At 44.3% G+C, this 13120-nt stretch overlaps 1 protein-coding gene across 1 annotated transcript in view; it reads left to right on the top strand.

Moving 5' to 3' along the window:
• Nucleotides 1-13120, top strand: part of RALGAPA2 (Ral GTPase activating protein catalytic subunit alpha 2) — a 421002-nt gene that overhangs the window by 250822 nt on the left and 157060 nt on the right. The window contains exons 29-32 of the mRNA XM_038744021.1: nt 1242-1310; nt 1707-1844; nt 9411-9591; nt 12224-12995. Coding sequence (XP_038599949.1) covers nt 1242-1310; nt 1707-1844; nt 9411-9591; nt 12224-12995 — 1160 coding nt within the window. The remainder of the gene's footprint in view (nt 1-1241; nt 1311-1706; nt 1845-9410; nt 9592-12223; nt 12996-13120) is intronic.

Raw genomic sequence — 13120 nt, 5'->3', positions numbered from 1 at the left:
CAGATTTTTGTTTTCTTTAAGGTATTTGTGAAGCACTTACTATGTGCCAGCACTGTACTAAGCACTGGGATAGATACAAGCTAATCAAATTGGACAGAATCCAGGTCCCACATGGGGCCCGCGGTCTTCATCCCTGTTTTACAGAGGAGGTAACTGAGGCCCAGCAAAGTGACTTGCCGAAGGTCAAATCGCAGACAAGTGGCAAAACTCAGATCCTCTGACTCCTAGGCTGGGGCTCTTTCCACTAATGCCTCACTGCTGGAAAAAAGGCACAGGGAGGTTGCAGCTTGGGACTAGCTGAGGGAGAGCCAGGTGAGGGCTGTGCAGGGTGGATGGGTGGGTGGGTGGATGGATGTATGGAACTGACAGCAGGGAAAGAAAGCATCCATGACATAGAGCCAGGTGTATCTCCATCCCCAAAGAGGCACGTTTCAGTGGAAGCCCCCGAGATGCTATTTGGCTAAGTATAAATATAGAAGGTATAGTGTGTAGGTGTTTTGGCCTCAAAGGTTATTGTTAGAGAGAGAAGTCTGGTTGGGATAGTCACTGTATTAGAAAATTGTCAAATAAAAAAGAGGCGTACTAGGGGAGTTTTTGAACTTTCTTTTTTCCCCAAAGCTGTAGTAAGTGTGCTGGAGTGAATAGGAATTGGGTATGTCTAGGGTGGAGGGTGACTGTTGCCCTCTTCCAGGGCCCCTGACATCCTGTTGAAGAAGTCCAGAAGGCTTGGAAATGCCAGTTCACTGGCATTGAGAAGCAGCGTGGCTCAGTGGAAAGAGCCCGGGCTTGGAGTCAGAGGTCATGGGTTCAAATTCCGGCTCTGCCATTTATTTGTCAGCTGTGTGACTTTGGGCAAGTCACTTAACTTCTCCTAGCCTCAGTTACCTCATCTGGAAAATGGGGATTAAGACTGTGAGCCCCCCCTGGGACAACCTGATCACCTTGTAACCTCCCCAGTACTTAGAGCAGTACTTTGCACATAGTAAGCGCTTAATAAATGCCATTATTATTATTATTATTATTATTTCAGGCTCCCAATCCTCTCAAATCCACATTTCCCTGAGTTACCCAAACCAGTCCCATGCTGCTAGCTCCCCGGCAAAGTTTACCAGAGGCAGAAGGCAAGTGGACAACATTCAGCCAAAGATTTAGCTTTTTGTTGCAAAGCCACCTCAAGTCCTCTTCTTTGGCTTTATAAACACTCCTCTGGTTGGTTTGATTCTGGGTTCCTTTTCATGCAGATCCTGGTGGCTACCATTGCCTTCCTTTTGCCAACTGCTGAATACTCCTCAGTGGAAACAGACAAGAAGGTGGGTTGTTAACAGTATTAATCTGAAATGCTCCCTTTATTCACCTCCTTGCCCCAGCCCCACAGCACTTATGTACATGTGTAATTTATTTATATTAAGGTCTGTCTCCCCCTCTAGACTGTAAGCTCTTTGTGAGCAGGGAATGTGTCTGTTATATTGTTATCAGGTACTCTCCCAAGCACTTAGTATAGTGCTTTGCACACAGTAAGCTCTCAGTAAGTACACTTGATTGATTAACTCCTTTTTTCCCCAATTCTCTGGAACTTGTCAATGAAGCAGTTCAGTAAAACAGGCCACCGTCTCATTTTTACAATGCCACATTAGCTGGCAATATCTGTGCATATGAAATCTCCCAAGACATTCAGTGTAACTGAATTTCCACATTTCTTTTAATAGTTCATTGTTTCTCTGTTGCTCTGCTTGTTGGATTGGTGCATGGCGTTGCCAGTGAAAACTTTGCTGCATCCATTGTCTACTTCTGTGCTTGAAGATCATCACTCATCTAGAGCCCCTTTACTGGATTATATTTACAGGGTGAGTTTATGATTTGAAAATGCGAACTTTCTTTCAGAGGCACACTAAAGACTACAAGGTCCTCGAGGCCAAGGATCATGTCTCCTACTTGTAATTTTTTTAATGGTATTTTTTAAGCACTTATTATGTGCTAGGCACTATTCTAAGCCTGGATGAGATAAAAGCTAATCAGATTGGACACAGTCCATGTTCCCCATGCGCTTTTCCAAGTGCTTAGTACAGTGCTTTGTACACATTAAGCACGCAGTAATAACTCCAGCAGTTATAACTGTGGTTTTTGGTAAGCGCTTACTAGGTGCCAAATCCTTGCTATGCACTTGGGTAAATATGTTAATCAAGTCCCACATGGGGCTCACAGTCTAAGTAGGAGGGCATTGTGCAGATGAGGGAACCGAGGCCTGGAGAAATGAAGTGGCTTGCCCAAGGTGACACAGCCAGGATAGGAAACCAGATGTCTGACTCGCTGGCTCATGGTCTTTCCACTTAGGCCATGCTGCTATACCATTGAAACTATCAATCAGATATCAATGATTGATTGTTCGCCCATGGAATGCTGATTCATTAGAGCACTTTTCTTCCTCCCAGCCTCCCTGAGCTTGGCTGGGTGGGGGGGGTGTAGGGGGGAAGAGGCAACTGAGAATTTAGAGGAGTGGGATTCAGAATTGGAAACTGTTTTCATCCTTCTCCTTCAAGCTTTGGCAGAGAAGGGGCAAGTAACACAACCGTCCCTTTCTCTCTGCAACAACCAAAGTGAAAGAGAAAGAGGCCGGAAAGGCATCTGCCGGATGTGCCAGTGACCATTGGACTCCCCGGCTCTTCTGCTCTCCGGCTCTGGGGAGCTGGAAGAGCTGAGGAGTCAATGGTCTGGAACACATCTCCATATGGACAATGTACTCTGACCCCAAACAGCGCTGTTTCCAGGAACGCAGCCTGAACACTCAGCGGGGCATTACTGATTTAAATGAATGCAGTCCTCAGGCCCGTCAAGCTCCTCTGAGCTTCATCGAAGATCATTCTTCCCTTTCCAATCTAACATAAAGAAAACGGCTTGTGAAGCCAGAGCTTTGTCATAACCTGATTATATAAAGTGCCTCACATTAAAAGCTAATTGTCCTTGGAATGAGTTTTTTTTTTTTAGAAGCTGAAGAAATATTCTGTCCTGACGGTAATATATATCGTATTTAACAGCCAATTTCTCAGCTGTAGTTCATGTGGGCTGTGTGGTATTAGCTGCCCCGTTCCTTCTCTGGTGGGCACTACTTCCCCCTCTGCCATCCCTACCCTTTGGCCCCTGCGAGTTATCGCCATGCTGAGTCACTTCTGGTACTTGTGTTTCCAGCCTTGAAACTGTAACACAAGAATGTAAATTGGAGATGGTACTTTCTGGACAGGCATAAAAAGGTTAAAAATATATCCGGGGAGAAGCCGTACTGAGAAGGTGACTTGGCCCAATTTGAAATGAGAAACCTTAGACAGAAGTGAAGAACGTGGAAATAGTTAAGATGGACAAGTTGGATAAAGATTTTATGTACAAACGGTCAAATATATTTTAATAACCACATCTTAATTTCCTTCATTCCTACCTCCAATCCGTGCATGTGTCCCCTCCAGTGGATGCAAAATAATTAAATTCCCCACAATTATGTCTCTGTTTACTTTAATCCTCCGTATAGTGTTAGCCTAAAATCAATCGCTTTCCTAACAGGGTTGATTTTATAGACACCATTCCTATCTTCATAGAGTAGAATTGTGCTTTCGAATTGTGCTTTCTATTTATTGAAAGAGACTTTGGATCTGCTTTTATGGCTCTTTTAAGATAAGAAGTCATCTGTCATAGCATTGATGAGTCAGACTAATCACCGTTTTAACCTAACGGCAACCATAATCCAACTTCTCCGGGCATTGGCATCGGAGCCGGCCGGCGCCTTCTTGCTGCCTGTGGTTCAGGAGAATGTAAGAGCTGGACATGTGAGATTACAGGTCTCTGCCAAACCCAGGAGACAAGCTGGGAGGCTTTTAAGGAGGAATTAAGTTTTAAAACTGAATATCTGAGCTGTGGGATCCAAGAAGAGCTTCCTGTTGGACTTATCATGAGGTGTGTGATCATAGCTAATGAAGTGCCTGTCAGAGAAGGGAGATATTTGAAACTAGGAGAGTAGGCCACACATAATGATTTGTTGGATCATGGTGCTGCATGCTTATGTTGGCATAAATCAGTTCTTTGAGAGGACCTCTTGAAATCTTTAGGTTTAAATCCGTATGAATAGCAGGAGTGATTGCTCTAATTTGGATGAAGTCCATACTCTTAGAATCACTAAGAGTACTCTGTGAGAACCTGTAAATATTATATTACTTGCACTGCATTCAGTCAATCAGTGGTATTGGGTGTATTATGGCTTAGTGGAAAGAGCACAGGTTTGGGAGACAGAGGTCGTGGGTTCTAATCCCAGCTCTGCCACTTGTCTGCTGTGTGACCTTGGGCGAGTCACTTAACTTCTCTGTGCCTCAGTTCCCTCAACTGCAAAATGGGGATTAAGACTGTGAGCCCCACGGGGGGCAACCTGATTACCTTGTATCTACCCCAGCGCTTAGAACAATGCTTGGCACATAGTAAGTGCTTGACAAATACCATCATTATACAGCACTTAGAACAGTGCTTGGCACATAGTAAGTGCTTAACAAATACCATCATTATTATCATTAAACGCTTGGGAGATCTACTGTCTCCTCTCAAAATCCAGCCCCTCCACTTGCATGTCCTACCCAGTCCCTTCACACCCCATTGTTCCTTCACACCCCGTCCCTTCTTCCGTCCCTGACCACCATATTCAACAATTCACTCTCCAGTGGCTTCTTCCCCACTCCTTTTTAACATGCTAATGTTTTTCCAATGCTAAAAGAAAACCCTCCCATGACCCCAGGGCTCCCTCCAGTTATCACCCCATCTCCCTCCCACCATTCCTCTCCAAACTCCTTGAGCTAGTTGTCTATACCCTCTGCCTCCACTTCCTTTTCTCCAGTTCTGTCCTTGACCCCCTGCAATCTGGTTTCCACCCCCTTGACTCAACTGAAATAGCCCTCTCACAATTCACCAATGATCTCCAAATCCAACTGCCTCTATTCCATCCCAATCCTCCTTGACCTCTGAGCTACCATAAAATTGTAGATAATAGTAATAATGATGGCATTTATTAAGCACTTACTATGTGCAAAGCATTGTTCTAAGTGCTGGGGAGGTTACAAGGTGACTACTCTCTTCTCCTGGAAACATCTAACCCTGGCTTCACTGACACTGACCTCAACTAGTTCTCCTCGTATCTCTCTGGCTGCTCCTTCTCAATCTCTTTCGTGGGCATCTCATCTGCTTCCCACCCCTTAAGACCCTCATTCCTCAAAACTCAGTTCTGGGTCCCTTCCTGTTCTGCATCTACACCTACGCCCTTGGACAACTCATTCGCTCCTGTGGCTTCAACTGCTACCTCTGGTTGATTCACAGATCTACATCTCCATCCCTGATCTCTCTCCTTCTCAGCAGTCTCACATTTCGTCCCGCTTCAGGACATCTCTACTTGGGTGACCCGCCAACACCTCAGGCTTAACATATCCAACATAGAACTTTTCATCTTCCCACCAAAACCCCATCCTTCCCTTGACTCACTTTCCCAACACTGTTATTCAACACAGCCATCCTCTCTGTGTCACAAGCCCTTAACCCTGGCATTATCCTTGACTCTTGTCTCTCATTCAACCCACATATTCAGTCTGTCACCAGTCCAATGAGTTCAATCTTCACAAAGTCACTAAAATTTGCCCTTTCCTCTTCATCCAAACTGCTACCACGTTAATCCAAGTACATGTTCTATCATGCCTTGATGATTGCATCAGCTTCCTTGCTACTTCTCTGCCTCATGTCTCTCCCCATTTCATTCCCTACTTCACTCTGCTGTCCGGATCTTTTTTCTGCAGAACCATTCAGTCCATGTTTCCCCACCCTTCAAGAACCTCCAGTGGTTGCTCTTCCACCTCCACATCAAACAGAAATGCTGTACTATCTGCTTTAATCAGCTTTAATCATCTCAATCAACTTGCCCCTACTACTACTAATAATAATGATGGCAATTAATAAGTGCTTACTATGTGCAGAGCACTGTTCTAAGTGCTGAGGAGGTTACAAGGTGATCAGGTTGTCCCACTGGGGGCTCACCGTCAATCCCCATTTTACAGATGAGGTAAACTGAGGCACAGAGAAGTGACGTGACTTGTCCAAAGTCACACAGCTGACAATTGGGGGAGCTGGGATTTGAACCCCTGACCTCCGACTCCAAAACCCATGCTCTTTCCACTGAGCCACACTGCTTCTCCCACTACCTTACCTCTCCATTTTCTTGCTACAACCCAGATCACATACTTCATTCCTCTAATATCAACCTATTCACCATACCTCAATCTTGTCTATATCGCTGTCGACCTCTCACCGACATCCTGCCTGTGGCCTGGAACTCCCTCTCTCTTCATATCCAGCAGACGATCACTCTCCCCACCTTCAAAGCCTTATTAAAAGCAGATAGAGAAGCAGCGTGGCTCAGTGGAAAGAGCATGGGCTTGGGAGTCAGAGGTCATGGGTTCAAATCCTGACTCCACCGTTTGTCAGCTGTGTGACTTTGGGCAAGTCACAACTTCTTTGTGCCTCAGTTACCTCATCTGTAAAGTGGGGATTAAGATTGTGAGCCCCACCTGGGACAACCTGATCACCTTGTATCCTCCCCAGAGCTTAGAACAGTGCTTTGCACATAGTAAACGCTTAACAAACACCAAAATTATTATTATTATTATTATTATTATATCTCTCCCAAGAGGCTTTCCCCAATCAAGCCCTCATTTCTTCTTCTCCCACTCCATTTTGCATCACCCTTGCACTTGGATTTGCACCCTTTATTTATCCCTCCCTCTACCCCACAGTGCTTACAATACATATCCATAATTCATTTCTTTATAAGAATAATAATGTCTGTCTCCCCCTCTATACAGTAAATTTGTTGTGGGCAATGTACGTGTTTACCAACTCAGTAATAGCGTACTCTCCCAAGCACTTCGTACAGTGGTCTGCACACAGTAAGCACTCAATAAATGCCACTGATTGATTGGGAGAGTCCAATACAATAGACATGTTCCCTGCCCAGAAGGAGTTTACAGTAGAGAAGCAGCGTGGCTCAGTGGAAAGAGCACGGACTTTGGAGTCAGAGGTCATGGGTTCAAATCCCGGCTCCTCCAATTGTCAGCTGTGTGACTTTGGGCACGTCACTTTACTTCTCTGTCCCTCAGTCACCTCATCTGTAAAATGGGAATTGAGACTGTGAACCCTCCATAGGACAACCTGATCACCTTTTAACCTCCCCAGTGCTTAGAACAGTGCTTTGCACATAGTAAGCGCTTAATAAATGCCATTATTATTATTATTTCGAGGGGGAGACAGTCATTAAAATTAAGTGCGTCTCTTTTTCCCATCCAGTCTGGACATCACTGTAACTGTATTTAACAGCACACAGCAGTTCGCCCCCTCCTACTTCACCGATCTCGTCCTCCAGCCCAGCCCACACACTTTGCTCTTCTAGTTCATTCAATCGTATTTATTGAGCGCTTACTGTGTGCAGAGCACTGTACTAAGCGCTTGTGCTAGCTTACTCACTGTGCTTTGGTCTCGTCTATCTCGCTGCTGACCCCTTTCCCACATTCTCCTCCTAGCATGGAACTACCTCCCCCTCCATGTATGCCAGACCACCACTCTCCCCACTTTCAAAGGATTATTAAGGTCACATCTCCTCCAAGAGGCCTTCCCTGATTAAGCTCTCTCTTCCCTGGCTCCCTCTCCCTTCTGCATCATCTGTGCACTTGGATCTCTGGCCTTTGGGCAGTTGATATTTGTCCCACCCTCAACCACATAACACTTACATACATACCTTAAAATTATGTATGATAAATTATTCATTTAAATTAAATTAATAATTTTAATTATTCATTTAAATTAGACTAAGCTCACTGTGGGCAGGGAACTCTGTCGTGTTGTACTCTCCCTAGTGCTTAGTACGGTGGAGAAGCAGCGTGGCTCAGTGGAAAGAGCACAGGCTTTGGAGTCAGAGGTCATGGGTTCAAATCCCGGCTCTGCCATTTGTCAGCTGTGTGACTTTGGGCAAGTCACTTAACTTCTCTGTGCCTCAGTTCCCTCATCTGTAAAAATGGGAATGAAGACTGTGAGCCCCCCGTGGGACAACCTGATTACCTTGTAACCTCCCCAGTGCTTAGAACAGTGCTTTGTACATAGTAAGTGCTTAATAAATGTCATCATTATTATTATTATTACAGTGCTCTGCACATAGTACACAACTCAATAAATACCATTGATTGATTGATTGATCTAACCTTCTGACGATTGTCAGTGTTTGGTAAGAATATGGCTAAAGGAACAATAAAATATTCACCAATTTCCTTAAGTTTTAGGATCTTGAATTTGTATTGTTTCTGTTTTTGAAAATGCTTGAACAATACTTATCTCATTCTGTCCTGAAAACATCTCTTTATGATAGAGGAGTCAGGTATTCTTATCCACATTTTGTAGATGAGGAAACTGAGGCATGGAGTAGTTAAGTGATGTGTCCAGGAGCACACAGATCAGAAGCAGAGCTGGGAGTCGAATCAAGGATGTTAAAACATATATATGTTTATTCATATATATTTATATATGATATATGCACTTGTATGAATTATATTTAGTTGTCCATCGTAATCAAAGATGGTGAAATTCACCTAGGAATGCATGTGTGGGCTGGAGAGGCCATTGCAGGACCCAGAGTCCTGGCCACATTTTGCATATAAAAAGGCTGCCCTTTGTTGTGGTTTAATGTTTTCAATACCAAGCTCTGTTTTCTCTTTTGCCCCCTTTCTCTTATTCCATCTGGAGCTTTGACTTGAAGAGAACCTCTCCTTTTTGAGTAGTAGAGGCTTCTAGAGAAGTAGCATGGCATAGTGGATAGAACACCAGTCTGGGAGTCAGAAGGTCATGGGTTCTAATCCCACCTTGGCCACTTGTCTGCTGTGTGACTTTGGGCAAATCGTTTCACTTCTCTGTGCCTCAGTTCCCTCATTGGCACAATGGGGATTGAGACTGTGAGCCCCACACGAGACAGGGGCTGTGTCCAGACATTTGCTTTGTGTCCACCCCAGGGCTTAGTACAGTATCTGGCACACAGTGAGCACTTAACAAATACCATTAATATTATTATCATTATTATTAGTGCAAAACCGGTAATAGACTAAGAAGACTGGGGCTTTCTTATGTAGTCTGCACTACAGAGTTGTCATCCTTGGTGAATTTTCTCATTGATCCTTGACACAAAATTGACATTTCCCTTCTCCCTTGCTACATGTAATGTGGGTTTGGGATGGATGGGATGGGGCTAATTTTGCTACCCACCATCCATAATAAAGTTCTAAAGGAAGAGGCATGGATTCACTAAATTAGCCTATTTTGTATTCATATGCAGAGTATCAGTTTCTCTTTTATTTTCACAGGTCTTGCACTGTTGCGTTTGTGGCTCAAAGACCCAACAAAGCCACTACACGTTGACCCTGGCTGATCTTTCAGCTTCTGATTATGATCCTTTTTTGCCCCTGGCAAATGTCAGGAACTCTGAGCCAGTAGCACAGTATCACTCTTCAGCAGATCTGGGCAATCTACTCACTGTTGCTGAGGGTAAGTAACTCCAAACGCCACTGCAACTCAGTATCGACCATGAGGGTTTCTGTGGTAATGGCAGTGACTCATTCATTCATTCATTCAATCGTATTTACTGAGCGCTTACTGTGTGCAGAGCACTGCACTAACCACTTGGGAAGTACAAGTTGGCAACATATAGAGACGGTCCGTACCCAACAACGGGGTCACAGTCTGGAAGGGGGAGACAGACAACAAAACAAAACACGTGGATAGGTGTCAAGTTGTCAGAACTGTAGATAGACTCGATGTAGATCTTTCCCTTTGAAATAATACGCTACAAGAGGACAGGAAATGTGGCCTTTCTTCTGCTCATTCCCTTCTCCCCTCTCCTTCTTTTTGCTTTGTCAGTCCTTCGTCTTAAAGCTTATGTACCTTCCTCCTCTAGGTGTTTCTCCCCAAGCAACCTTTCCTTCCCTCTTCCTCCCTCCTACTTTTCCATCGTTTGCCTTGCCCTTTCTTCTCCTGTCTGTCTTCCTCCTTGACTCTCTGCTGCTATGCTGTCCTCCCTCACCATCCCTGGTCTCAGGTGGAGGCGGTGGAGGGGGAAGCCACGATCCTTCACATGGGGGAGAAGCCCCACAGGGAAGCTCTGCCATTTGGCAGCTGGGTTCAGCTTAGACCGTTTCCAGCCCAGCCGGAGAGGCTGGATCTCTATTATAATGCTCTTTCAGGGAGTCTGGGCAGAAATAGATTTTCTTTTCAGTCTGGTCCTAGATGACACCAGCACCTTCACAGACTACCTACCCAATTCTCACCATGACTTTCATCAGCCCCTGGGAATTTGGTCCATTTGGAGAGACTTTCATTCTACTGCAGTGAACACGCCAGGGTAGATTTGACTGACAATTCAGAACTACTTTCGAGTAGTACCTTAATCGTTGACACCTTTCAGTTTCTCTGATTACTGTTTTCAGAAAAAAGTGTGGTGTGTTCTATACCAAAGTCAAGAACATAAAAACTTTCCAAGACGCCCTTATTTCTTGCTACTTTCTGGGACTTTGTATTATCACAGTTCTTTGTACTGGAAATAATTTTCACCTCCTATAGCACAGGGATTTAAGAATCTCTTTTTACCAACAATTTTAGGTGAACAGAGCTGGCTTTAGAGCATTAAAACCTGGTGTTTTGCACAGACACTTCTTGCTGAGTGGGTACATTCTGTTAAGAGTAGAGAGATAAAAATAGATAGGAGATAGCTTTGTCATTTTATGTAGAACAGAATGTTTCCAGTGTGGATGTGTGTTTTGTCATCCGCACTGTTAATTTTACCACCCAGCTATTTCCAGCTAATGTTTAAAAAACCACAAGAAAATATCCCCTTTCATTTTTGATCCATTATTTCCACATGGCTATTTGAAGAACATTACTCATCACTTATTACAGCAGCCCCATGATACAGAAGACTTCACAAGATTAGTTGAAGGAACAACTTTTTATAGTAGCTACTAGTTTTTGCTGTGAAACTTGCTATAGAAATCATATTTAGCACATAGTTTCATTCATCTTGTCGATTAGCACTGCCATTGGGAATACATGGGTTTCTTTTAATTTCCATAGATGGAGATTAACTTTTCAGTTCCTCTAGACTGTAAGCTTGTTTTGGGCAGGGCATGTATCTCTGTTGTACTCTCCCAAACACGTAGTCCAATGCTCTGCGCATGGTAAGCACTCAGTAAAGATCATTGATTGCTCAATTGCTCTGCAAGTAGTATCCATGGAGTTTTCATTGTAAAAACACGGAAGTGGTTTACCGTTGCCCCCTTGTCCCATTTTGGGCTTGCAAATCCAAGGTATCGGTCACCAAGTCAACTGAGCTTTCTTAATTAAACATCATCTCAGAAGGAAGCAAGTGGATCTGACTGACTCTGAAGAAAGTTACACCTGTCCTTTCCTGGAGAAGGACAGCACAAATGTCCCTTAGTGCAAAACTTTAAAGATTCTCAAGAAGTAGGGTTTTTGGAATGGACTTGAGGTGTAGCAAAATAGGGCCAGATTTTGCATGTCTTAGAATTTAACCTTTAAAAAGCAAACATAAATACCTTCCAAACCAGCATGGCTTCATCTCATGCTCAGAACCCAAGGTCTTTCAATAATCTGGATTTTGAATGCCTGAAGCAACTGCCTTCTCACCTGGATTTGAGATAGAGTGAACAGTCCATAAATACTATTGATTGTGTGAGTGATTGGTTTTACATTTATCTGTCAAACTGGGAACCAAGCAGTCCCCTTTGCAGCCCAGTCAAATACATGCCATCCTAAAGTAGGGACCTGTGAGCTTGGAGGGAGGAAAGCAGGTCACCTTCCCCCAAGGGAAACCAAAAGGTCTCTTCCCTCTAGATTGTAAACTCGTGGGCAGGGAATGTGTCTGCCAATTCTGTTATACGGTACTCATCCAACAGCTCAGTAAAGTGCTCTGCACACAGTAAACACTCAATAAATACATTTAATTGATTTCCAGAAGTGCTAATTATTTATCACAATCAACTGGGGAACTGTCTAGCTTGAAATGTTCTAAGTTTCTATAGCTATCTTCTGGTGTTTGTTTAATTATAGGCTGTCACTGTCTCTCACTCTGCTCTCTGTCTTCTCTTCTGGTTGATCTGTACAGAAAAAAGAAGAAGAAGTTTGGAGTTAATCCCTCTGACTGCCCGGATGGTGATGACCCATCTAGTGAACCACTTAAGCCACTACCCCCTAAGCGGGGGTCCCGCCATCCTGCACAGCCTGATTAGTGAGAATCACGACAATGTTTACGTGGATTCTTCTGAGCTGTCCTCCGACGTTTTTAGGAGCCCCAACTTGCAGCTGTTTGTGTTTAATGACAACACACTCATCTCTTACCTACAAATCCCAGCAGAGAGACCAGAAGCAGGAGAGCCAGCGGGACCTCTCTCTGATGTCAGGGTAATTGTGAGGGATATCTCAGGGAAATACTCGTGGGACGGCAAAGTACTGTATGGACCGTTGGAAGACTGCTTAGCCAGAAACAGTGGAAGTCGTTCATTTGTGATGTCGGGCAGTCACCCTCAGTCCTGGGACCCGCCAAAGGATTTTTCTCAAATGGAAGGAGGGGATGATGCTCTTGACCAACTACTCGAAAAGATTGGAAACACAAGTCCTGAATGCCTTTTGCCATCACAGTTGAACCTAAACGAGCCTTCGCCACCCCCGTTTGGAATGAGTTGGGAGCAAGAAACGGAGATCGTTGGAGCAATTCTGCGACAGAACGCACAAGAGGAGGAGTTTGTCCGTGGATGTCGCTCCAACTTTACCGTGCAGGTCGCGAGTCAAGTGCAGCCGAACCCCTCTGAACCCCAAGGACCGTTTTATTTCTGCAGGCTGCTGCTCAATGACTTAGGAATGAATTCTTGGGACAGAAGGTAGGAGCCCACTAGGGCATCTCCATTTATTTATTTTATGGTTCCTCTCATCTTTGTGAAAAATGTTAAAAAAGAAAAGGGCTGGTTGGGGGGGGGCGGAATTTGATGTGAGATTTTCCCCCCAC

Source organism: Tachyglossus aculeatus, chromosome 1 (genome assembly GCF_015852505.1).
Source record: "Tachyglossus aculeatus isolate mTacAcu1 chromosome 1, mTacAcu1.pri, whole genome shotgun sequence".
Classification (NCBI taxonomy): Eukaryota; Metazoa; Chordata; class Mammalia; order Monotremata; family Tachyglossidae; genus Tachyglossus; species Tachyglossus aculeatus.
Note: the sequence above shows the minus strand (reverse complement) of the source record. Positions and strands in the feature narration are given on the sequence as shown.